At 41.0% G+C, this 27,523-nt stretch overlaps 1 protein-coding gene across 1 annotated transcript in view; it reads right to left on the minus strand.

Annotated features, from left to right (window-relative positions):
* b3gat2 (beta-1,3-glucuronyltransferase 2 (glucuronosyltransferase S)) overlaps positions 1–23,490 on the minus strand; it is a 49,619-nt gene extending 26,129 nt beyond the window's left edge. The window contains exon 1 of the mRNA XM_088304548.1: positions 22,590–23,490. Coding sequence (XP_088160674.1) covers positions 22,590–23,117 — 528 coding nt within the window. The 5' untranslated portion in view covers positions 23,118–23,490. The remainder of the gene's footprint in view (positions 1–22,589) is intronic.
* Positions 23,491–27,523: the final 4,033 nt, after the last annotated feature.

The following is a 27,523-nucleotide window of genomic DNA, read 5'->3' on the forward strand; positions in this document are numbered from 1 at the left end:
CATTGCACCCAAACATTGTTATATCTTTGGAAACTCCAATAAATTTGGCCACTGGGAGACAGGATAAAGCATTCATGTAAGACACAAATGAAGAAGAATCGTACTTCATCTTTTACTACTACCGCAAATGTCACAGTAAGATGCTGCAATTTTAGTTATTTTTAGAGGAGAAGATGCCTGACTGCTTGGAAGTATTGTTTTATCATTTATGTATTGCGCTCAAATAGCCATTTTTAAAGCATCGGGGTATGCGTAGCCCTAGGAGTATGTGAAGGCTCTTCAGGGAGTATGGGATATTTTAAAATTAGGGCTGTCAAAGTTAAAGCAGTTACTCTGGAGATTAATTTTAAAATGTTTTAACGCAGTTAAATATTTTAACTCAGTTAAATCAGTTTTATTTACTTTGCAATTTACTTTGCAAAGCCATATTCAAAAACTGTTCCATATTAGCTAAACCTCTTTAGCACATCTCACAACAAAAAACCTTGCTTAAGTTACCACTGGGCTTTGCAAACCAACACTGCTGGAGTGTGGTGCTTGTGGGCAGAACTAAACGGACTGTATCAGTTTTGAAAATTGTTTCTCAGAAAAATGCCTGTAAAAATGACTCCTTTTAAATTGTATTCAAGAATCAAAGAAAACTTTTAGAACAGTTTTTGAATTAAAATGTTTTGGTGATTGTCAAAGAAATTTGGTTGTCATATTATCAAGTTTCAAGCTTGTTTAATAGAAACTTCCCTGACAGTGATTTTACATTAACTCCAAGATATTATTCAAATAAATATTTATTACAAGCTTCACAAAAAATGTAGTTCGAAAAATGTTATTAATTGCAATTAATTACGGATTTTTTTGGGAGGGTGATTAAGTAGTTAAAACATTTGTCACAGCACTATTTAAAAGGAAGCATGAATACAAAACAGGTGCTTAATCACAGCAGTTATTTTTTTTAATACCCAAAAATTTTTTTGTTTTTTTTGTTTTTTTTATACAGAAAAATTATTTGTGCTGGTTAGGGGGTACTTGGCTGAAAAATATTTTACAGGTGGTACATTGTTGAAAAAAAGTTGAAAACCCCTGTCTTAAAGGAATCTAAAGCCCAACTACTGATGCTAACCAATACAATGTCAGCGATATGTTAAATGCACAACTTGTCATTCTTTTTGTTTTATGTTTAGTTAGCCAGTAAACCTCAGATGTGATTATCATTAACAGCATGAAGCTACATCTTTTCTGATTAAATGTTCGCTATTTCGAAAACTATTACCTATTATGAAGTGAGCTGAATGTGAGTCAAAGCGAAAACAAATCTGCCAAAACTTTCTATTCAACAATTGATGATGAAAACACAACCTCTTCTCACACACTTGGCTCAGGTAATCACGGCGTTCCGTTTCACTTTTACCCCTTCCTTCTGTTTAATTTCAATTTGCTCTTTTCTGTCATTTGGCTCTCCACAGTAACACCCGTGTCCTACTTGGGGCCCCCAGGTGCACCTCCTCTGAGCCACAGCGAAAGCAACTGCTTTGAAGCTCTTTCCTTCTTCTGACTGGGGCCCCCTTGAGTTCAACCTTATCAGACTTTAAACCTCCTTCCCTGGTTTCTCTGTAGCTGCGTCTTGGCCCCCCTCTCTCAGGTCATTCTCAAAAGACTCAAGCGCTTCCACCTCAAGGATGAAAAGAAGGCTCAGAAACAGAAGAGAGGCTGACACCCTTTCGGCGATCATCCTGGAGCATGGTTGTTATTTGGCTTAGTGGTGAAGTCCTGGTTTGACTGCTGATGAGCTCCTACTTTGAATACATTACCTCAAAGAACAGTCTTGTTTGACACTTTATTTCCACTGGAGTTCTGCATGAGTCGAGGGGTTAAGACTGAGCTTCGTATACTGAATACAAACGTTTGATTTCAGCTGTCACCAACTAGGCAAAATGCATTTGTACCGCATGAGTCGGAATATGCATCTAATTAATCTGCTTCAATGTCGCTGCATGTGAAAATTTCTTTCGTCTTCAGATGGTGTTTTTTTTTTTTCTTTAACTTTTTCACTATCTAGCTGTTCAAAGAATAATGTAACATTTATAATCTCTTGCCTATATTCTCTAACCAGTATGTGCCACAAAAGATCCTCTGCTGTTTTATCTGAAAAATAAATGATTCTGCTCTTGAAGCAAGAAAAAAAAAAAAATCCTGGCTGCCATTTTCTGTTCCACTTGTCCTTATTAGGGTTGCTATAGTGAGCTGGCGTCTATCCAAACTGATGAGGCTGGCTACCCACTGGACCGGTCCCCAGTCAGCCGCAGGGCACATATAGACAAACAACCATTCAATGGATGGATGTATGCGTAACTCGCGCACGCACAATGAGAACATGCAAACTCCACATAGGGAGGCCAGAACGGAGATCGTGCTGCCTGTTTCAACAACGCAACACAGTTCCGTTTAGTTTCACATTATAGACAACGTTTGATGTTTCATTGTTGAAAGTTGTGATATGTTAACCGATTGGTATTCAACCATTGCTGGGCACCCTCAGGTTTGTGCGTGTCAACCAGGTTTGAGCTCGATTGATTTGGGGGAAAAATGGTCACGTCACAGCAACGGTGGGAATAAAAAAATTAATAAAAAAAAACAACCACCCACTTTCTGGTACAAAGCTCCCTTTCTTATGCTCAACAGTGACATGTCAAGAAGAAAACATGAAATATTCCTCCCTTGCTATCTTTTGTTTACTCTGCTGCACTTTGAATTTAATGATGTGCTATGAGGTCACACTATTTGCTATCTTGTTGCAGCTCGCACATGGTGCAGTTAGGGATTTTAGGGCTCAAAACAGTGCGAGAGAGAGCAGAACTGACCTGAACCACTCGTGGGAAGCACACATGTAAGTCTTCTGAGCTGTCATACATTTCACGTACATGCTTTTTACACATGCCTGCAGTTGTGTAAAGGTGACATGATTTGACAAAATGGGAGCTGTGTGCTGAGAGTACTTCAACAGATGGTGTATTATTTTTCACTGAGGCAACAGCTTTACACACACTACCATCTGCACATTATTGCTGTCGCAGGGATATTTTACAACACAAACTTGAAGTTAAGCCTGTATTTATACAAATAGGGTTAGCAGAGCATATACTCATGCTGTTATACAGCCTCGCTGTTTAATAGGAAATTCATCAAAGGATTTCACTGGAGCAAAACCATGGTGATAATCGAGAAATAGTAAGTCACTGGGAAAAAAAAAATCGCAAATGGACGCAAAGGACAGAAAACTGTTTGTACCTGGCAAACATCAAGGGGGGGGAGGATTGCATGCCCTCTGCAGGCAAGTGGGCAAGTTAGGCACTGTAGCATGTATACATAAATATGTATACATATATTTTAAAGTCATCAAAAATAATGCTTCATTGAAAGCATGAGTCATGCATGGTAAAATTCATTTAACTACCTCCAATCTGTGTTTTGAAACCAATCACTGAAACAAGGTTATTTTAATCTATAGTGGCATGTACGTAGCTCCAATAATGTTCCAGTAGACAGTTTGCTTTTACTACGCTATAAATGCCACTGACAGGGAAAATTGAAATATTGCATTTCTGTAACTAAGTTGTTCCCAGAAATTCAGGCACAGGAAATTAAGTGAATAAATAGGAGAAGGTACATGCTAACAGGTTTCTGCGATTGAGTCAAAAAACACACACGGGAGTTTAAATAGAGGCTGTGCATCCCTTTGATCAATGATAATTTCGTTCCTCTGAGAGGCACAGAATGGACCAATTACACCCGAAGCCTTCTCTACACCTACACATGAAAATTGCATTGTCTTGTAATTTAAAAAAAAAAGAACATTCAAAAATGGACTGAAAGCAAATGTACACTTCCAAGAAATAAATAAATTCATTTCAATTTTACTTCCTGTATTTTTTTCCAGCAGCACCACATTTATGAATATTTGATTTGTTTATTTGTTTGAGAACAGTTTTCAACAATGTTGCTTCGGTTGTGAGACGTGAGTGAGATACTCTTTTCTGAGGGGAGAAAAATAATAATGATACATTTGCCAAGGAAAGTTTCCATGTAATTGTATTTCTCAGTGGAGAGAACAGTAAATCCAGATTCAATCGGAGAACACAAACATCTCAGAGGAGACGAGACGAGAGCTCTTTCATCACGTTTGTCATCAACAACAAAGACAAACTCCAAGGACAGCAATGTAGCACGTTTTTATTTTGTTTTTTTTTGTCAACCTCAGGAATGCAGTGACTCAACCGGACTAAACCTGACATGAAAGCGCAGGTCTTCTCATTATTTATTCTTTTCATTGACTATAAAATGTGTGATTAGATACTTCAGCAAGCACAAAAATCATCTTGCAGCAATTACATATGTGAAGCTGATTACTGAGTTTATGCTGGGTTTTTTTTTCATTTATTTTGAATCTTATTTTTTTAAATTTTATGTGGTAATTTAATTTTGTAATAGCCTTTTATACAGTCTTACAGTTTCCAAGTGTACATAAGTAGCATGCGTGATACTTGGGGCAACAAACAAATATATAAAAATAATGCTTTTTCACCGAATTAGTTACTTCTGCGTGTATCAATGTGCCAGACTCAAATGGAGACTCATTTGTCCGCTCAATACGGCGATGCCAAGCGCAAATGAAAGAAATAATCATTGACAAACTTTTGGCAAAGTTCCTCAAAGTTGAGGACCGAATAAAAACTCAATGTTGTCATTTTCAAGTTAACTGAAGAAATGACAAGAGAAATGTTCATCTTTGGGAGGAGAATATATTTTCTTACACTAGTTCCGATGGTTTCTAAATTGAAATTCTAAGACTCTCCAAAAATCCACCCATGAAGTGAGAATACTGGTCTTAATTAAGGTTTGGTTCCAATTTTGCCATACTGGGGGCAGTCTTTTACAGTATTTTTCCTGAATTATCAGGGCACCAATGTGCTCCCATCTCCCAATTCCAAGACGGCCACTCTCATGGGAACAGGTTGCACATCCCACAAGAATATACCAGAAAAAGAGGTTAAGACATTAATGGAAGACGAAGAAATAGTGCAGCACTTAAGCTTGGGTGCCAGTGCATTTGCATGTCAGTGTATGTTATTTTTCATCTTGCGTGAAATATTGATTGATTGTAACAACAATTTTTTGCAAAGGAGTGTATCGTAAGAAGTAATCATTGCAATATTTTCCTGCAAAAATGACAAGAATGTATTTAACCCCACAAATAAGTGGCCGAGTAGTTGTGTGTTACTAAGTTCTTGTATTCCAGCTGTCAGCTTGTGGTACATTGTACACTGCAGGACATCCTCAGATGTCAGATTCACTTGTCAGTTGTGAGAATAAAATGCAACCGTTTGAGGGGGAGTTGCTTCTTCCAAGTTTATGGAATCACAGCATCAGTTATCAGATATCATCTTAAAAGCCATCAGGAAAAAGTGTGGAATATTTATTGAACTGCACCATCAAACACATCAGTGTTGGGAAAATATTTGTCAAGTCTATAGAACTACACCGTTAATATCAAAATAAAAATAATAAAAAACGGCCTCAGACAGTGTCCTCACATGAAAGCGGGCAAAACCTGACGAAAAGTCTCCATAGAACGTATAACGGCATCATTCCATAGACCTCGTTCAGTCAATGTTGAGCCCCAAAGATTGTCTTGCGCGGCGTTGGTAAAGAGGACGTTTTTTCTTCCTGATCTTTTCAGAAACTGTCAAAGCTGACAATCATAATGTCTAAAGTTTTCAATATTTTCAGGCAAAAATGATGCACCGAACCTCGCCTAGCCGGAGACACCATGATTGCCAACAGAAGCTTTCGCAACTTGCCTGCCTTCAGAAATGGAGGTCAGACGTGTTTGTATAATGTGTCTGCCATGTTTTTTAGCACAAGCAGAAATGACAAGAAAGAGAGTTGGCAAGAAATTTGTATTTCGATGTTAGAAATGCAAATGGTGCTCAATAAACAGCAATGTACAAATACATGAGCTGGCGGCACAAAAAAAGTCGCAATCGCAGTTAACGCGTTATTTATTAATTTTTTTATTTAATTGATTTACATGTACGTATGTCTAAAGTGTTTTTCAAATGTTTTACGATAATCATAAACAGTCGTTTTCATAAGTCACCGCCGTAGGAACGGAACTCATTTATAAACCGAAGACCCCACGATTGCCAGTTTCCACATACATGCTAATGAATTGCATTTAAACTCAATAGGAAATAAAATCCAGTCCGCTGACTGTACTGCTGCCACTGTGTGATTTGTGTGCTCGAAAAATACAATCATTAAATATTGCATGGATAATTATGTGCCGAAGTTTTTATGGTAGGTTTGAACAGATGGCAACTCAATATACTAATATAAACAATGTGAATTTTGGTTGCTGTTTTGAGGAGCTAGCAGGAGACAGGATAGTTTAATTACTCTCGTTATATTTATAGAATTGTAATAGGAATCAATAAATGAAATGACTCATACTTTACGACCATTTGGTCTACTTGCACTTTTGGGAGCTGACCACAGCCGAGCCTCTCTCATCGGTTTTAACATCACTGATGAATTTGTAGAGGCTTCTGCTACACATCAATTTAGCATTTAAGCTGGGAGCCAACGGCCGACAATGATGTACGTATATTAAAAATTCTCAGTAGCTCCCATCTCATTATCACTTCACCTGAGGGCAAACGCTACCCCGCAATAACAAATCATTCATCTCTCCTGCACATTAAATGACAAGCAGTGAGTCGTGACAAATGACACCGGCTCAGTCAGTAAACACATGTGACGCACAGGTAGACAAAAGAGGGTGCGGAATAACATTCATTGGAGCCACAACCGGGACACAACGTCTCAGAGAAGTTCAGGTCCATCAGATAATCAAATCTGACTTCTTGCCGGCAACCAAATAATTTGGGTGAGAAATGAATTGTACATACGCTTAGTAATGTAGTCTATGAAAACAAATCCATCAATTCGTACCTGCTGCCCTTTGTTGTGTTTGTGAACCACGATGAGAGTTTGGGTGTGATTTTAATCATGTGTATTTTTATCTTTGTGTTATTAATATGCATGGAAGAGGCAGTCACAGGATGAACTGAGCGGGGAGAAAATGAATGAATCAAATTAAGTGGTGCTGGGGATGAGCTATGAAACTGGGATGCAATGGTGCATTATATGTGTGAAGGTTGAATGCTTCATGGGTTTATGCGCCGAAGCAAAATAGATGAAGGTGATTTCATACTGTGTGCTCCAACTGTGCTTGCTTCATAAAGTGCAAGCTCAATTTAAAATTTGATCCGGTGAGGAAATCAGCAGTTCTTTCTGACAGGAGAAGATCGGGAATGCTTTTTTTTATTTATTTATTAATTTTTTTAAGAATTTCAAGACCCCAAGTAATTGTGATTAGTTGTATAACGTTCATGGGCAGCACTCCGCTTAACTGAATGGCTCCGTGTACCAGAATGCCATTTGCATAAGAACAATGATGAATGTGGATTAATTTGCAGTTTTTACTTTGTTGTTTCTTGGCAGTATTTCCGCTGCATTTTTCTTTTTACCATTCTGTATAAACTACACAGATGGAAAGTAAATATTATGCTGATAATCCAGCAGTCGAGGTAGCAGCGATGCCAAATTGATGTCAGGGACAGGCAGAACAGTTTGGCAGCTCATTCTATGTGCCGACCTTGTGATGCAGCACATCAGCACAGCAGAACATGCTGTTGAGGATTGAATGCTGGGTCCACAATCATTCAGTGCGAGAGGCAGACGACACCCACCATCACTCAATTACACGTTATTATACTCCATATGAATTATCCTTGAAACAGCTTCCTCTAGTATTATACGCTAATATTTAATGAAACCGTGAAATAGTTCTCCCTCTCCTCCATGAGCCGTCACCTTACAGTGATGGAGGGGTTTGTCCCAATGATCCGAGGAGCTAAAGTGTCTGGGGCTATTTGCTCCTGGCAGGGTCACCCATGGCAAACGGGTCCTAGGTGAGGGTCCAGACAAAGCACGGCTCACAAGACCCCTTATGATGTACAAAATAATTGGTCTAGTTATCCCTTGCCCGGACATGGGCCCATCTCCGGAGCCCGGCCTGGAAGTGGGACCAAAGGCATCGTGGGTCCCCCTTCCCATGGGCTCACCACCTGTGGGGTGCCAAAGGGGTCGGGTGCCCTGTGAGTCGGCGCTCCCATCCCCAGAAACTCTCTCTTGGGACACGAAATGCCACTTCTCTGGCAGGGAAGGAGTCCGAGCTGGTGGGCGAGGCAGAGAAGTTCTGACTAGATATAGTCGGGCTCACCTCCACGCACAGCTTGGGATATGGTGCCACTCGTCTTGAGAGGGGTTGGACACTCTTCCACTCCGGAGTCGCCCAGGGTGAGAGGCGCCAAGCAGGTGTGGGCACTAAAACAGTAGTACCAAAACAGAGGACCCACCGTTTGGAGTCCTTGGAGGGTGTAGTGGAGAGCGCTCCCCCTGGGGACTCGCTCGTTCTGCTGGGGTACTTCAATGCTCACGTGGGTAATCACAGTGAGACATGGAAGGGCGTGATTGGGAGGAACAGCCCCCCTGATCCGAAACTGAGCAGTGTTCTGTTACTAGACTTCTGTGCTCGTCATCGATTGTCCTCAATGAACACCATGTTCAAACATAAGGGTGTCCATATGGGCACTTGGCATCAGGAGACACTGAGCCGCAGTTTGATGATCAACTTTGTAGTCGTATCATCGGATTTGCGACCGCATGTTTTGGACACTCAGGAGAAGAGAGGAGCCGAGCTGTCAACTAATCCCCACCTGATGGTGAATTGCCTCCGATGGTGGGGGAACCACCGAACCTGCCTGTGGACACCGGCGGTAAGGGATTCTGTCAAGATGAAGGAAGAATCCTATCGGGCCTTTCTGGCCTGTGGGACTCCGGAGCCAGCTGACAGGTACCAGCTGGCCATGCAGAATGCAGCTTTGGTGGTTGCTGAAGCAAACACTTTCTTTATATCTATTGCTAAAATAGTTGTTTATCAAGAAGGGCAACATACATTAGGTTCCCGTTCAAAGGATTTTAAATGGAAAACAACAAGAACAGAACTGCGAGATATTTTCCACAGAGTAGTTCATCTGTCATCAAAGCATATGATTCAGGTTAAAACTCGGAATGTTTTGAGCGACATGGCTCAAAATATTGCCTATCTTGAGTCAGCAGCACAAAGCCTTTCTGTTATTTCACTCCTGCGTAAATGAGCAATGTAATGTAGGATTGCAAGTGGGTCATAACCAAGTCGTTCCAAGCATCCACATACACGCTCTACCCGTCTAAAGTTATCTTTAGTCGTTATGAAGAGCTCAAATGATGATTTTATGTCTTGGACATTGCTGACAGCGTAGCCTGGAAGCATTTGTATGACGTTAGCAGCAGTAAGTAACAGTGGGGTCAAGATTGAGAAAAGTCATTCTCATCAGACGAGGATGTCCGCCACATTCTCCTCTATGACACTTTCATTGACAAAAAGCGGTTAGGGCAACCTCATTAATGGAAAACATTTCTTTAGAAGTCATTGTCATTTGGGAAAGAGCAAACAGCGCCAAGAATCAAGAAATTGAAAAGCTTTAGAATCGCTCAAGCAATTTTCTCGCATAATTATATTCATTGCTATGTCACGTCAGTGCCCCGAAGCTTTATGAAGAGTATCAAATTGCATGGTACAGTGACCTCCCTATCCACCAAAACATCGGAAAAATGTCTGTAAAATACTGATACTTGTGACTTTTTGGGTTTATACAGCTGAAACAGACTCAGGTCAAATTGACTCAAAGAACACCAATGCATGTGTGCTGGACATTAAAAACATTGTTTTCCCCATTAAATTGAGAAATGTCATAAAATGCAGAATCAAAAAAAAAAAAACATCCACCAACTTACGTTAAACACTGACTGGGGTCACACAGACATTGACAATACGAGTGTTAAAACTTTTTTATACAAGGTTCTTCCCTTTTTTGTTGAATTGAATTGAGCCAGTATCAATCTAAGCTAGGACTGTTCACAGTGTGGATGGGGCAAAATGATAGACTGAGGGAGCACATATCATAGACAGCATTATTTAAATTGCCAGATCGGGGAAAAAAAGCCCAGGGAAATGAGTAAGGAACTGGTGCATAACACCTTTTTACATTTACATTGGCCCTTGAAAGCCTTCTGGCTTCCTATCACCATCCTCTCTTCTCCATTCTTATCCACCCGCCCGCCTAACAACAGAACATTTCTGCCAGCGAGGTTCATCTCCTTTCCACTTCGCTTCTCTGACATGACAACCCCCACCTTCGCTTCTCCCACTACGCTTTGTAATTATGATAATTGCTCATAAGGACTTGGGAAAATTGAATTTCGCATAACCCTCCGGTTCTTTGATCCTAACAATTTCTCTTTGTGTCATATTTTAATCATAAGAGACTGGTCAAGGCCTGGTCCTGGATTTCGCTTATTATATGCATGCATGAGATCAATGTGTTTTACAGGTTTCTGGAATATGGGACAAAGCAGGAGTGCATGGGCAAAAACTACATCAGTGGGAGGTGAATATGCAAACTCCACAAAGATATGCTGGGAACTGGATTTGAACCATCAACCTCAGAATTGTGAAGCAGATGTCTTCAGGTGTACTTGGCCAAAATTCTAACAGCATGTAAACTACACAGAGAAGTGTTTGTATATGAGTGTATTTGGGGCTTGAGACAATGTCCAATGCCAAGAGCGCTACTGACGTGTACATAAATTTAATGACTGACAGGGTTGCAAACTGCAACGTTTCCAACCCTTTTAGCGACTGTAATGGAAAAAAAAAACATGTCAATAAGCATTAAATGTAGCAACTTGTTTTACTTATTGAAATTGGCACAGCACACAGCTGATTTGATCAGATTTGAAAAAAGATATGTGATTTGAATGTGTGTTAAATGGCAGTTATAATGCCTTTATAATATCCTCATTTCATGTCATTTAAATTCTACGAAAGGTTCGTACATTCACTACCTTAGCTGCTCCCGAAAATAAGCAATGTGTGCTGTGAAGCTGCCTGAGCTTAGCGCAGTTAAATTATTCAAAAACGGACTGACGAAAGTCTTGCCTATGACAGGCTTCTGCAGCTGCATCAAACGGTTGTGCTATGCTGCCGTTAGCTGAAAGCCCCTCCATTCCCACAGTCAGCTTTTCAGGAACAAGGGAGGGAGTTACCCATAACCATGCACTCCTTCATTGCATGAATGGAGACTCAAAATGGCAAACACGCTCAAGTGGCTGCAACGTACGAATCGCTAGATCAGTCATCACCATAGTTAATCAACCTTAAGTAGCCGTCACTGCCAGCAAGGCCTTCTCTGCTGGCCTAAACACGGTCAGAAGAACTTAGTATATTCACAATTTATTAATTTTAGAGCTGGGTAGTCAGTCCCAGGGACGGAACGGTCCGGCCCTCCGGATGCCCATTTTTGGGGTGAAGGTCAGGGAGTGACAAATTTTAACAAAGGGTTCTATAAACAAAGGCCGGGTGCTTGATTTTAGTCCGGCCCACAAATCGGACCCCATGCGTATGATGAATCTATTCTATACCACAGATGAGAGAACAGAGGGGAAGTCAAACCGTTAACATACTTTGGTTTGACAAAACACTTACCACCATGATAAGGTAAGCGGATTTGTATAGTAAATGAGCCAGCTAATGATTTTCATAGGGGTTATGGCGTTGTCCCCCTTCCGTCTTGTAATGGTATGCCCCAGTAGCAGGTGGCAGGCGGGTTATGTGATGTCAAAATAAGGAAATACAGGCACAGCTGAGTGAACGCAGGTGTGTCATGTTTCTTCTGACACAAACAATGAACATTAAATAAACTTCTCCCATTCGCATCTCGCTCTCGCCATCGTCATGCACAGACTCTTTTTTTGGGGCGGAGTCAGGAACGGGGTCGGGGGCCGACAATTTTTATGAAGAAGGCCAGAGGGTCGAGGCCGGAGGGCGGGGGACTGACCGGCAAAAAAGGGTCAAGTGCCCTCTGATTAATTTATTCCAAACAGTCTATTCATTTCATTTCGTAGTGCTTAGTTTGTGCATGTGGATGTTTTTTGTCCAATCATTAATTTATTCTCTATGTCTTGCCATGTCAATCTACCTCGGGTTTTCAACATCAGTAGTGCTGTCTGATATAGCATAACGATATTATCAAGCTGTCGTTAAGCAATCAGATTTAAAATTCACTACAGAGAGCAAGCTTGCAAGCCTGCATTAAAAATCAGCATTTCTATGCCCTCCGATTTTTTGGTGAGAGCAAGAAAAGTTTGATTAGCAGACCATGTCTGTTGTGACCTCCAACTAGTGATGGGTAAGTGAAGCTTCAAATCAGCTTCATGAACCAGTTGTTGTTATTTTGGACTCCAGTAGATGACAGTCTCTGTTCAACATTGGGCTGAAAGCACACTGACTTAACATTTTTAAACCCTTTATTTAAAACAATAGTGCCAGCTACAGGACTCAAAAATACAAAAAATGGTTCATGAAGCAAATTTGAAGCTTCATTTTCTCATCACTACCTCCAAGCATGAGTACAGTGAATTTAAAGGCCCTGAAAAGTGAAAATAATTGAGTGCTGAAACTGTCAACTGTAATTCAAATCCCATTACGTCTAGCATCTTTTTTTATGCCCACACATTTCTACATGTTTGAACCACGGTAAAATAGCCGCTTTAAGCCTCGTTTACGCTGTCAATATGCTGTCAAAGATTTTGACCATTCTTCTTGGCAGAATTGGTGGAGTTCATTTCATGTCCAATCCACCAGAATTATTCTCAAATGTAGTGGCACATGTAAACAGATCAGAATATTATATAATATCAACATTCAATTGAAATGACAAACATTAAAACCATAAAAACCCAGCGATTGTCATCAAATAAGTCTCACCCAGTTCTTAATTGCTTGTTGTTTGCCACTGTCTGGTCAAGGCTTTGGCCACTGGCGAGGCCTCATGTTAGCCTCCTTCACCTATTTTGAAACCAGTTTTGATCTGCATTTGAGGGCTTTGTCTTTTTATGTCCAAAATTTCATCCATCTAGTTTCTGATTTAAGGTGATTTTGCAGACTTTGCCAGTTGTCATGCTTTGTTATTATTAGACTCTGTCCCTTGCGCCAGTACCACTCATAGCAGAATAACCCCAGAGCGTGATGCTTGACGGTTGGAACAGTGTTCTCGTGTTTTCAAAGTCTCAGCCTGACTCCTCCACACGTTTTAAGCTTATATAACAATAACTCAATCTTTGTATTGTTTGACCAGAAATATTTAGTTCAGAAGTCATGTTTGGCTCGCTGCAAAATGTCAGATGGACTTGAGGGGGACCATTTTGAAGAAGCGGCTTCAATTGGACAGCATCCTCCCAGGAGGGCCAGTAAGAGTGTTCCTGCTGTTTCCTGTTCATGATAGCCTTGCGCCTCGACTGGGTTGCCACTGAACATTCAATTTCCTTCCACCTGAGGGAGATGCTTCTGATTGGAGAGGCCCTCCTTCTCCCTGGACACTATATTCCAGTTCTCAAACCGAAGACAGGGTTACTATTTTGGCATATGTTCAAGTCTCAAGTACAGTTTAAACATGATCCAGATAAAACTGTCAGATGTGTTCTATATACAAGAAAATCTCAAAGGGGGCAGTGGAATAAAATTTTAAATTATAATAAAAAAACACTCCAGAGAAATGTAGAGTTAAATTAACACATGTGTTTGGACTGCTGGAGTAAGCTAGTTTAATTTTTTTTTTAAATAAATCATCTCCACGCAAGTAGGTTGAGAACATGCATATTATACAGAGTACTAGGCTGAAGCCTGAAACTGCCTTCAAAACCAAAAAGGAAGAACACGATCTGCAACAGCAATCAAGCTCTAACGGCATGAGTGACTTAATATTTGCAGTCATGCATATTTTGACTTAGCACTGGCTCTTAGGATACTTAGGAACGTATAATGAGCATAATAAAGCATGCAAAACAATGACCTTGCCAACATCCACTAACTGAAAATTACACCTCTTTATGCTTGTCCTGATGCAAATTGCCTTTGCACCTGATTTGTCTCCAGTCAGAGAGTGAGGACCCTTGTTAAACATTTGCTATGTATCAATGTTTTTTTCATAAGCGGGAAGGAGTTGTTTGTAACACATTTAGCTCATTATTCTGCTGTAGTCTCTTAAGGGCATAACAGACTGGGCAGTCCCTTTCATGTGTAATCAACAACAAAGCAGAGTAGTGGCAGGGGTAGAGTCAGCACTGAGATGGATTTTGTCCCCACCAGTGTTTCGAAATAATTGGCCAACTGCACATTCATTCAGTATAAAAGCAACTCGTCAAGATGATGCTATATGGCTAAACAGCAGTGATATATACAGTGGATCCATGTTTCACAACTGTCTCATTTGTAACTCTAATGTGGCTCACCTGTCGAAAGGTTTTGTATCTTGTCAATCTGGATTTTGGTAAATGCCGCACTCAAATGCCATCTGTTCCAAATTATTTCAGCGTCCATTGTTGTTTTTTCTTTCTGAACAGAAAGGTGGCATCAGTTTTGTTCATGTGTTTGCATAGAATGGGAGGTGCATAGGTAAATAGATGAGAACTAAACTAAGCGTAAGAACTTCAAATGTGTGTCATGTGAGTGTGTGTGAGTGTGTGTGTGTATTTAATGGGCAATATTTAAAAAGGTATGTCGTGAGCACAAAAAACTCACATGGAAAGTGTACAAAATCAGTGTGTTGAAATGCAATGCTGCAACATGTTTGTATTTGTGTGCTTATCAAACTTTTTTTTTTTTTTTGCGGTGCAAGTTTTATCACTGTGCACCGTCTCTTGTTATAATAGCAATAATTGAAATTATCCATCCATCCATGCATCATCTGTGCCGCTTCTACTCACTAGGGTCGTGGGGCGTGCTGGTGCCTATCCCAGCTATCTTCGGGCAGTAGGCGGGGTACACCCTGAACTGGTTGCCAGCCAATCGGCAGGGCACACATTGACGGACAACAATTCGCGCTCACACTCACTACCTAGGGCCGCTTTAGAGTGTTCAGTTAACCTGCCATGCATGTTTTTGGAACGTGGGAGGAAACCGGAATACCCGAAGAAAACCCACGCAGGCACGGGGAGAACATGCAAACACCACACAGGAAGGCCGGAGCCGGAATTGAACCCATGACCTCTGCACTGCCGCCCCAATATATATATATATATTTATATATATATATATGTATTCAGGCTATTTGTATTTTCTTATTTTCTTACACATTCAGTGTTTTTAAAGGGGCTGCATGAATGGAAAGGCAGTTTATGCACCCAGGACCCATCTAACTACTTTCAATTATAATTTACTTTATTTTTGTAAATTAACACTAAGAAAAAAATCTTATTGATTCCATTTAATGCTGGTGTTGGGAAAAGACACACCAAACAGATGACACACATTTTTATTTTTCATTAATTAGTAATTGATTAAGCTTTATTGCTTCGATTGAATTCAAGGTGGAAGGAAATAAACAACACCGTTGTATAATAATTAGATAAACAAGCATTGCGTAAATGTAACTCAAATAGAATTTCATATCTAATACAAAGCTTCCTTGTTATGTTAAACTATTTTTATCATCATCCAGCCTAGAGCGAGCTGTGGTTCGCCCCCGGTTATTCCGGCTGCATGACAGTCCATTGTCTCTCTATGACAGACCATTACTGGCACAGCAGTGCTGCTAATGAAATAGGAAGCATGTGAGAAGGAGAACAGGATTCTATCAGAGAGAATAAAACAGACGCTCTTTCCGAGAATTACAGCAACACTGAGCATACCCGACTCCAGCCTGGCAAAACCTGAGTGTGAATTTGTTTTTCCCAGAAGCCCATAGAGCTGGGGTCTTCAATCCTATTTCTTGAGGGCCGATGTCCTGCTTGTTTTCCATCTCACGCTGCTGCAACATACCGGATTCACAGAGATGGGCATTTCATCCCTTGGACGAAACGGGAAAAAGGATGGATTTTGCAAGGCCATTAGTGGGTTGAGTCTATCGCAGCTCACTCCGATCAGTAGGCAGAGTACACCCAGAACTGGTTGCCAGCCAATCGCAGGGAAGACAAAGACGAACAACCGTCCACTCTCACACTCACACCAAGGACCAATTTAGAGTGTTCCATCTACCTCCCATGTATGTTCTTTGGAATGTGGGAGGAAACCGGAGTACTCGGAGAAAACCCACGCTGGCACAGGGAGAACATGCAAACTCTGTACTCTAATGCGGACGTGCTAACCAGTTGTCCACCGTGCCGCCTGACTGCATTCACAGAATTCAAATATTTGCAATAGGAGCAGAATGAAATTCTGCAATGTACTCTATCTCTATCTCTCTGTCTTTCTCACATGCGCTTCAGCGAAGAGAAGAGGTATGCACGGCTGTGTGAAGAAGCAATTGCGAGCCAAAATAAGCAAATTAAGTTGCGTTTACTGTGAGGTGGACGTGCTAACCTGTCGGCGACTACTACATTCTTAGAATTCAAATATTTGTTCTCGCAGCATGAAATCTTGTAATGTACTCTCTCTCTCTCTCTCTTTCCCCCTCTCACTCTCTTTGAGAAGGCTTACACGTTATGTGAAGAATCAATTGAGTGCCAAAAAAAGCATATTAAGTGACATTAGAGAAAAGGTATGAAGTGCCAATACAAAAATATACAGCCATCTTTACAATGCCACCACGGTCCGAGCTCATCTGGGAATTTTCCTCGTGCGACAAGTGTCTAAAATTGGTTCCGGTAAATGCACACCCAGCCTGCTTTGTGGCACTGAGGAGTGTAAATACAATTTAAATGCATGTTGTTTTGTGTACTTTTGATGTGACGCCCTGTTAGTGAATGAAGTGTTGACATATGGCTTACAAACACGTGGTCATTATGTGAATGTAAGCTACTCTTCTGCTTGCAATCATAAAAGTGCAATTGTTTCTTCCTACATCATGGATGCTACAACATAGATAATACCCCATTTAATAACATGCAAACCTGGATGTATTCGATGGAAGCAATTTAAAAGGACAAAGTCAGACGGTGACGCACATTGATTATTTTTAGGAAGAAAGACGAATGGGCGCCCAGGTTGGGGATGCGGGACGGACCCGTAAAATAGGGTAAAGTTTTATTCTGAATCCAATGATCAAATCATGAGCAAAGGCTGCAGAAGCTGGATAACAATCCTGATCATTTGATCTGATCAGGTGTGTTGCAGCAGAAAGTGATGGAAATTGGGCAGGACAGCAGTTATCGAGGAACAGGATTGAAGAACCTTCCTATAGAGGAATAAAACATAATAGTTCAAAACACTTTAAAAGAAACGTAATCTAAACCATGTCCACGCATTCATCCGTTTTCCTCAAGCACTTACCCTGTTCATTGTGGCTTGCGGTTGGCATGAGTGACCAAAATATAATATACATACATACTAATTCTTTGTATGCAGACTTTAAATGTGTAGTGGAAGACATTTGAGCTTGCTTGTGATAGTTTCCATAGCTTTACAGGCCAAATTTTAATCAAAAGCCTTTCGAGGGATGATCATTGGAAATTAGCTTTACATACAAATGCTGTGATGCTGTACATTTGAGATTGTTTCTCTAATGTTGTAGTATTTTTCGAACTGTTTGAAACAAAGATTTTACGGGTATTGAATTAAGAAGTCTGCTGAACCAAGTAGTGTAACTGCAGAGCAAATAGGCCCTCATCATGACTCCGACCGCTCTATGTGCAGGGGAGTGGATTTTCCTTCCTGTCCCATCCCACAGAAAAAAGATCCGCTCTAGCCCTGTCCTGAACCAGAGTAAAAAAAAAATGACAATCCTGTCCCAAACAACTCGCATTCCCGTCCTACTTCCATTCATAATGACTCCCACTCCTGTACTGATCTCATTTTGGAGGTCAGCTACATTAAAAATGGCTGCACGTCTGTCTGAGTTTTTTTTTTTCTTCTGGATAATCCTGCTCCCGTTATATCCTAAACCGTCCCAATCCAGTAATTAAAGTTAAAGTTGACTCCCATTCTGTGGGAATCCCACAATACTCGTGTGACCAGTGTGATTCCCCAAAAAATGTTACCCTCTAATGCGGTTTGCATGTGTGGCATCAAAAATATGTCTGTTAGGTGAACTGGAGACGGTGAATGTGGACGTGATGGTGAATGATTGTCGGGCTCGATGTGTCAACTATGTGAATGACTGGCGAGGGAGTATCCACCGAGCAGGGATACTTGCCAGTCCCACTGCCACCCAGCACAAGATAAGCAGATGGACGGATGAAACCTGCGTGTGTTTATCTTACAAGATCAATGACACCCTTTTGACACTTGCAAGCTGCCGCCATTGAAGTAATCACAATCCTGACCCTTAATTATGTGCAGGTATGTGGGTTTGATTAGAATGAACTGGTAGGGAGGACCAAAACACAAGCAGCAAGCGTGTGTGCTCATTAAATCACAAGAATCTTGGTTTGTCGTTGGTGCACATCCATATTGTTTAATGCCACACAGCCATGCAGATTTACAAGTATCATACCTTGGTTTAATGAAGGCTTCCCTGGTGAAATACAGTTTAGCCTCCTTGGGGAAATCAGGGTCCCCATCAACATAAAAACTCCTTCTCGCTGTATTCCTTTGAATTTGTTCCATTTTGGGAATACCTTCAAATGACTTTTCCCTGCAGTTACATTTTGGCACAGGTACAATCACATCCTTTATCCTCAGCACGTTGATGCTGCAACGAAACAGCTTATCTTCTGTTTTTGTTTTGGATCCCATCATGCCCACGTTACTGGACTTGGAATAATACCGTACCTAATTATTTGGCTGTAGTCATATCCAATCTATTGCTACAATCTGGAATCATGCCTTTTTGTTCTCCGTGACGACATTTTGAAAAAAATAAAGAGGATTTGTTTGCATACAATATATTTATACAAAATGAATAAGGAATCATTATTCTTTTTTGTATTTTTATTTCACAGATGATTCGTTCAATGTGAGGAAACGCTGTATTGTCATAACCAAGCCAAGCCCAGTTCAGTGTCACTCCCCAGACAGGGCAAATGGGGAAAGTTGGAGTGAGGAAGGGCATGTCAGAAAACCTATGCCAAAGCTTACACCGTATATGGAAATAAGCCTTTAACATCTGAAGGAGGCTAATTCAAAAAGGTGCTGCTGTATATGGAAGATCACAAAGGAAGTTGTTCATATCGTGGTATAGGTGAAGATTTCATACAGCTTTTCTTTTTGGAGATTTCAAGCACTAACAAAACCTTGAACCCTGAATTGGTTCTACTTCTTAAATGCATATGCTTAAGCCCAGTGGCAGCTCTGTATGCAGAGTTGCTTTTCAGTAGGCACGTTTTTTTTTCTTTCTTGGGAATACGTGTTCTATAATTAAACACAGTTGAGGCGCAGTTTTAAGTTAACTTTGGTCACATTATCATGCTCGTCACATCATCACGTGGGAGCTGCTTGCTAGTGATGGGAAAATGAAGCTTCAAATTTACTTCATGAACCAGTTGTTGAATTTTTGAGTCCTGCAGATGGCACTGTTGTTTTAAATAAAGGGTTTAAAAATGGGCAAGTCAGTGTGCTTTCAGCCCAATGTTGAACTGAGACTGCCATCTACTGGAGTCCAAAACAACTACAACTGGTTCATGAAGCTGATTTGAAGCTTCAATTACCCATCACTACTGCTTGTTCAACTGATTCTTCAGGATTGTTGCGTTGCCTTTTTTTGAGGACTCGGGTGTTAGAGGATTGGTCGGCTGATTAAGAAAAGGCTGCATCAAGAAACGCAAATTCACTGTATATTTTTATGCGCCAACACTATAATAAGGTAACAACGCTTTAATATGATCAGCAACTCTCAAACACGCAACAGAAACCACGGAACGAATATAAAATGCACGAATGATACAAGCAACTCAAAAACGAGGGTACTTGTAGACATAACAATAAACATGAAGCTGCATTTTTATGTAATAATATTAGCAGCGTCCACCTGAAATGCGCCGACAAAACAGGGTACCACAAAGTGTATGAAAATATATAACTCACCGTAATGCTAAATCAAGTGCCGCTGTTTTTTTTTTTTTGTTTGTTTTTTTTACTCACTTGCTATCTGATGAGTTTAATATTCGCATTACGCGGCCAAGACATGTACCTTAGCGTGCCCAGCAAAATGTCTGAAAACTACAACCAGTCGCTACCGGTGTTCGTGTGCACATTCATGCGCGCTAATATATTTTCAGTGATTGAAGATTAGCGATACACATTTTGGCGGGACATCGGTCACCATTTCAGACAGCAGAAATGACAAACCAAGCAATATTGTAATGCTTGCTGCCCTGCTGTAACGTAATCAGTTGAGACAGAAAAAAATAACAAGCCGAAATTCAAAAGGGGGCATGCCAATTCGTCATAAATATCTTCCCCAAAAAGCCCTTAAATCAGCACAGAGTCTTTTAAGGGGTGAATTTTAGTACTGCTGTAGTTGTTACATACCTAGTATACAAGGGCCGATGTTCAGACGGATTAAGTGTCCCTGAGGAGGAGAAGAACAGGGAAAGACTGCCTTTCAAGTAAGGTGGCACCAATCGTATACAACACTGTGTCTGGTTTATTCCAAAAATATGCATGTGTATATTGAGGAGCTGATGAATCAAAAGATCCTCGCCAAAATATTCGGGTTACCATATGTTGGTAATTTATGATTATAATCCTCCTGTGCTGTGACTCATCATTTAAAGAACCATTATCAGATTTTGCTTACTCGCTGAACCGCCACTCACCGGTCGATGCGCACCACCCAGCCACGAGCACCCCCACTACACATGGTAGCACCCTCAGACCTTTCTGCAGCACTCCTGTGTCGTAGAGTACATTTTACTCTAAAAAGACTATATTTGGTCCCAGTAAACAGACTAAATTTGAGAGTAAAATATTTTGCGTAAAATTATCAGTGTAAATTTGAGGCTGTATTGTTAGGCCCCTAAACACCAATCCAACGTCGGCTGTCATGGCAAAGCTCATTTAGTTGTTGAGAAATGGCTTCAGTTTTCACCATTTTTCCGCTTTTGTCACTTCTGGTTCTTGTCCAGTGCACCGATTCGCTTGCATACAATCACAGTGATCATTTGTCCCGACAGGCCTACTCAATTCTGCATCGGGCAAACACGCGCTCCAGAGTCCCCAACAACAGCTCCGACTTCCCGACGTGGCGCACAATACCAAGCAAGACGGCATGTACCAACTTTCCGACAGCCGACAGCGGATTGCTGTGTTGAGGCCTTTACGCCAAATATTTTACTCTCAAATGTAGTCTTTTTAGAATAAAATATACTCTACGAAATTTACTGTGTATAAATACCCCAGCCTGTCCATCAGCTGCGTTTTTAGCTGTGTGTGCAGTTATTGTTTACTTCTTGTTTTGTTTTGTTATTTTTTAACTTTGAGTTTACCGCTTCAACTTGCAAACCAGTGTAGAGAAGCAAAACTGAAAACTGGACTCTGATTAGGTGTTTTCACGCAAATTTACATCACATCCGATCGCTCACACATGCTCACAGTTGGTCACTGTAATATCACAATTCTTGATCATGTAATTACAAAGCCCCATTTATATTGCTCTTTGGTAAAACACAGAGTTGTGGGGTATTTCGGGCTGTTGTACTGCATATACTACAGATTTTTTTTTTTTTTTTTTGCATCTCACTGTGCGGCTGGTACCAAGTGACCGCGTACCAGCACCAGGTCACGGACCGGTAGTCGGGGACCACTGATATTGTGTATATTGAGTTGGGTGCCGTCAGCCAAAATCCATAGGGGTGTGTGTTTTATTTATTTTGTTGACTTTATTGTTTTTAATTTCTGAGATCAATTTAACCACACAATTAAAAACAAGCAAAATCCACACCTTCATAAATTTTCTAATTTAATTTTGGTGATAGGTTACCTGGACCGGCAGCAATCAGAGGGAACATAAATTAAAAAAAAAAATGCTTCTCACTTACGCACACGTGTACAGTATGAGCCCACCCACACAACATGCAAAGTCCACACGAGAATGTCAGAACCGAGAATGAAATTCCGTAAATTAAACCTGTGAGGCAGAGGAGCTAACTACACTGCGCAGCAACAAGCAAAATCAAATGAGTCGTATTGATGTTATTTACGTACAGTAACTGTAAAATATATCATCGTGTTTACAGGTCATTGGGTGGCAGAGTAACACCAAAATAAAATTGGATTAATTTAGGGAATTTAGGATGTCAAGTCAGCGCATATCTCCATTCATTTTCTGGACCACTTGTTCTCATTGGGCAGTGCTTCCCAATTATTTTCTGTTATGCTCCTCCACCCAAAAAGAGAAGAAATTAAGGGATTATCACACCACTGCTCTCATCTATTAAAAGTGTCAAATGAATCCATTAAAGGTCTATTTAAGTGATGGAAATGTAAAAAGGTTCACCTCTTGAAACAGCTCCAGGCTGTAAGTGTTGTCATCGTCCGCAAAGAAGACCACCCCCGCGTCGCGGCGAGTCCGGTGTTGCCTGAGCCAGCCCAGGGCCAAATTTCTCTGCTCGGTGGCACGGGGCATCCCTGCGCGCTTGAATCTGCGCGGTGTGAAGACGTGCAAGTGCGTGTAAGGCACACCGCACCGAGCCAAGAAGCGACTCACCAGATCCGTGCGCACCGTGGAGTCCTCCACCACGATCCAGTGGAACTGGGGGACCTGGCGGAAAGCGTGCGAAAGTCGGGTCAGCTCTGCTTTCTGCACGGGTCTTGTGTATGTGGGAGTTATGGCGTAGATGACAGGCAGGGCAGAGTAGTTCTTAGGGCCACCGAGCCCCGGTGTGCGGGCTGCACGCTGCGCCCTGCTGCGAGGAACACCGATCGGGGTCCAGATTGTTCTTTTGCTGTCAATATCGATCATGATGATGACTATTAAGACCCAGGGCAGCAGGATGAAGAAACGGCAGAAGAACACTGATTTCATGGCGAAGTTATCGAGCTTGCACTTTTCCACTCACTTCATTGCAAATTGCCAATCGCGACCCTCTCCCCCCCTTAAAAAAAACAGTCAAAGATCATGTTGTTACTCGTTCTTTCCGTGCCATGTCGAGATAGCAACATCCGCTGATCTCCACGCTCCGGGTAGTCCCGATTCCCCGAAGTCACTCTCCTTCCCTTTCACAATGCGCTCCCTGTCGTCCTGTCCACTTCCAGCTGACTCTCACGAGAAGCCCACATGTCGAGAATCCTTGGTCCGTCAATACCGTGCCTCTAGCGGGGCGACAATAATTCTAAGAAATCGGTTCTGCGAGGGGGAGTCTGCAACACTTGCTCCCGTAGCTGAGAAGCATCACTTGCAGAGTACATGAGGATAATAAGGCAGGATGGGGAGGAGCAGGTGCAGTCGTGGAGGGGGGAGGGAGCGAGAGAGAGAGAGAGAGAGAGAGAGAGAGAGAGAGAGAGACAGCGAGAGAGAGAGAGAGAGAGAAAAACAGAGAGAAAGAGAGAGAGTGAGTTTCAGCGATTTCGCCCCCAGCTCGAGTCCACTTCAAAGGCAAACACACAGAACTTATCATTTGTCTTAGAAAAAAGATAAAGATGTCCTTTAACAGTCCCACAATGGGAAAATTTGCAGTGTTACAGCGGCAAAGATATAGATCCCACAGAGATGGCGGCGTAATGTAGCCGTTAATGTATAACATTGAAAGCAGACATTCATAAAAAGCATGCAAATATACACAGTATATACGTATATACACAAATCCCCATGTATATATACACACTTGCATCCTACAACATAGACAAGTGTAAGGAAACAATCCTAATGTATGTCCATGGTACAGAGGGAAAATAAATAAAAATACTTCAATGATAAAAAAATACTGCAATGATAAAAGTGCTGCAAAAATAAGAATACTGCAATGGTAAACAAAATACATCATTGGTCAATATTTAAGGACACCATTGGATAAAGTACAGTAGTAGTGTGTATTGCATCCTAGGACTGCTCAATTGCACTAATGCCCGCCCGTTTGTAGGCTTGACCCAATGTTCTTGTGAAGAAGTCTGACAGCAGCCGGCAGGAAGGAGCGGCGAAATCTCTTCTTTAATGAGAGTGAGAAAGTAAAAAGAACATTATTTTACAACATTGTACTCATAATATTGGATGTTTCACTGTCCTCAGACAAAGTAGCTTTTGGAGACTAAAATCAATCCTATGCTTAGTGATTTGGATGAAACCCATTTAATGGGTTCAACCAGGGATTAATCACTTGAGAGATTGATGGGATGACAGCAAATGGTTTAATAGGCTCCATTCCAATACGAAATTGTTCAGCTTGATCAACCTTGATGGCATGTTCCTCCATCTGTTCACACAATGTGCAGTTCAGAAATAAAAATCATCTAGCATAAAGTCCATCGAAATAGCAGCTCTTGGATTTAAAATAGCTTTATTATCACCAGTCAACACATTTAACACTTCCTCCACGGGAAGGTGTGTTAAATATATTTTGTTGGAATGTTCTGTCACAGCAATTATTCTACAAATGAAGTTGGTTGCAAGCACTCTGCAATCTTGTTGTTTTCTATTGGTAAATGGACATGATTTGTGAGCATTTGTGAATGTGTTAGAGGGGAAACGAATCTGGTAAAATTATAGCTTAATGAGCAGAGTACATAATGATACAGAGTCCCATAAAAGTTAGATATTTACCAGCCATTTACTCTCAGCAACATTTATGCTCATTGCTTCAGTTCTTCGAAGTAATGTGTCCAACAAACACTCGCTTTTAATACCAATTTGTGAGATCCAGAAAGATCGAGATTACATTTTGTTTTTGCATACAATGCCCAAGTCCATTTAAATATTGATGACCCTTTATGTTCCAAGAAGTCTTAAGCCAGCTACACATATACTTATTGTCAGAAACATTTTGAGCCATCCTACCTCTTCTGATCAAAGTGAGCAAAGGCCAATTATTGAACATCTCGAATTATTATCCTTATCGATTAGCCTGTGATGTACGTCGTGTTAAGAGTCATTTTTTTCCCCTCCCCAATCTGCTCAGGACGAGGTCTGCGCAGAGAACTTAAACCGCTTCACTATTTATTTTATATATATATATATATATATATATATATATATATATATATATATATATATATATATATATATATATATATATATACATATATATTCTAGCACGATGGTCTCACAGTGCAGAGGTTGTGGGTTCAATTCCGGCTCCAGCCTTCCTGCGTGGAGTTTGCATGTCCTCCCCATGCCTGTGTGGGTTTTCTACGGGTACTCCAGTTTCCTCCCACATTCCAAAAACACGCATGGTAGATTGATTGAACACTCTAAATTGCCCATAGGTATGAGCGTGAGCGCGGATGATTGTTTGTCAATGTGTGCCCTGCAATTAGCTGGCAACCAGCCTACTGCCCGAAGACAGCTGGGATAGGCTCCAGCACCCCCGCGACCCTTGTGAGAAGTGGTACAGATAATGGATGGATATATTTTCTGTAAATCTTGGAAAAAGGTCAGCGGGGGCAGAGACTCTGATAGTCACGTGGAAAGTGACTGTACAGTGCTCACTAAGACGTTTTTGACTAGTCTAAGATCATTGTGAGTGTGTCGTCTACGTGCGCCTTGCGATTGACTGGCAAACAGTTTAGAGACAGCTGGGATAGGCTCCAGTACATTCTGCCACAACACAATTTACTTTATGTAGACCCCTGTAAACCCCAAACAAGATCGCGACGAGGTATGTTGCATCCTCTTGGTAGATGTGCAAGGCACAATTGCAACTGTGATGGTGTGAGTTGCGAACCTTTATGTTTTTTTTTTTGCGATGTTCCATTACAATCAGTTTTGGCCTTGTCACATGTTTTGCGCTGGGCCTTTACTATCTGTGTCAGAGTATCGCCACTCACAACCGACAAGTTGAGTGCTACTCGGGGCAGTTGAAGCGCTACGCAGACAGACTTAGCTGACCCAGACCTCCTACCCAGAGGCAAAGTTCACTGTTAACGGCCTTTCAGTCAGGATCCAGGTATAAAATAGTGGTGAAAGTAAGGTCTAAGTCAGGTCTCTTCAATCCTGTTCCTCGAGGGCCGGTGTCCTACCCGTTTTCCACCTATCCCTGGTGCAACACACCTGAGCGATCGTTATCTAGCTTCTGCAGTCCTTGCTGATTATCTGATCATTTGAATCAGCTGTGTTTCAGCGGGGAGAGATGGAAAACCTGCAGGACACCGGCCCTCGAGGTACAGGATTGAGGACACCTGGACTCTAAGTCATCCTGAGCATTAGTTAATTTAGTCCAATTGTTATTTTCGGCGAATCAGAAATGATAAAATATACTTGGATACAATACAATAATACATTTGTCCAATATAAATGTGTTAAGAAAATGAATACATTTATTGTCCGGGTTCATCTGTGCCGCATTTTTCTCACGAGGGTCGCAGGTGTGCTGGTCCCTATTCCAGCCATCTTGGGGCAGTAGGCGGGGTACACCTGGGATTGGTTGTACATTTATTGTAATTTTATCAAATTTACTAACTATCGCATTTGATTTAATATAAGAATACATCTGTTAGCTGTAAAAGAGATAATTAATCCTTGCTTTATTTACTCTTAAAGTTCATGTCCTTTTATGATGATAAAAGAACTTTGGCCAAATCCTTTCCTGTTTTTAACTGATTTATCATCCCAGGGGAAAAGATGTAAAACACTTAAATGAAAATGCCTTAACCTTAATTCTAACAAAAACAGGGATCTGTTGATATTGCCACTGACTTCAGTAGGTATTGGATCAATACTAACTGCAGGATTCCAGCGTATTGTAAGAGCACATATCATCAGAACCTCAGCATTCTGGATCTGCACTGCTTGTGGTGCATCAAAAGAAAAGCACGAGTTGAAAAATAAGAGTCTGTTTTCATGAATGAAACAAAATTTGCCCAAAAGGAACAACAATGACAATCGTCCATTCAGGAGCAAACTCAAACTGTCAGCTTTTGCCGAACAAAAATCTAAAAGCTGTTGGTTATTTGAAGGCTGGTATTTGTGACCTCCAGGTTATCCACAACAATAAAAATGACAGCCTCAATGTACCTACCACTAGTTAAGCTACTTGTTTGCCAAGCTTCCTTTCTTTCAACCATTAATAACCCCACTTGCCCCAATAGTATTTTCCGGCAGTCTGAAAAAACCCCTAAAATTCTCAAAATCAATAAGTGTGTATCTGACAAAAAAGGGTCAACCCCCAAAAAATATTTGCAATAAAACGTTCTAAGAGCCTTCCATCGTCTAAACATGTCATTCTGATTAATATTGCTTTTTGTGGAATATGAGTTCCGCAGTAGAATTTACCGGTTTTC

This window comes from Idiotropiscis lumnitzeri, chromosome 9 (assembly GCF_059441095.1).
Source record: "Idiotropiscis lumnitzeri isolate Australia: NSW breed Sydney's pygmy pipehorse chromosome 9, RoL_Ilum_1.0, whole genome shotgun sequence".
NCBI classification, from domain to species: domain Eukaryota; kingdom Metazoa; phylum Chordata; class Actinopteri; order Syngnathiformes; family Syngnathidae; genus Idiotropiscis; species Idiotropiscis lumnitzeri.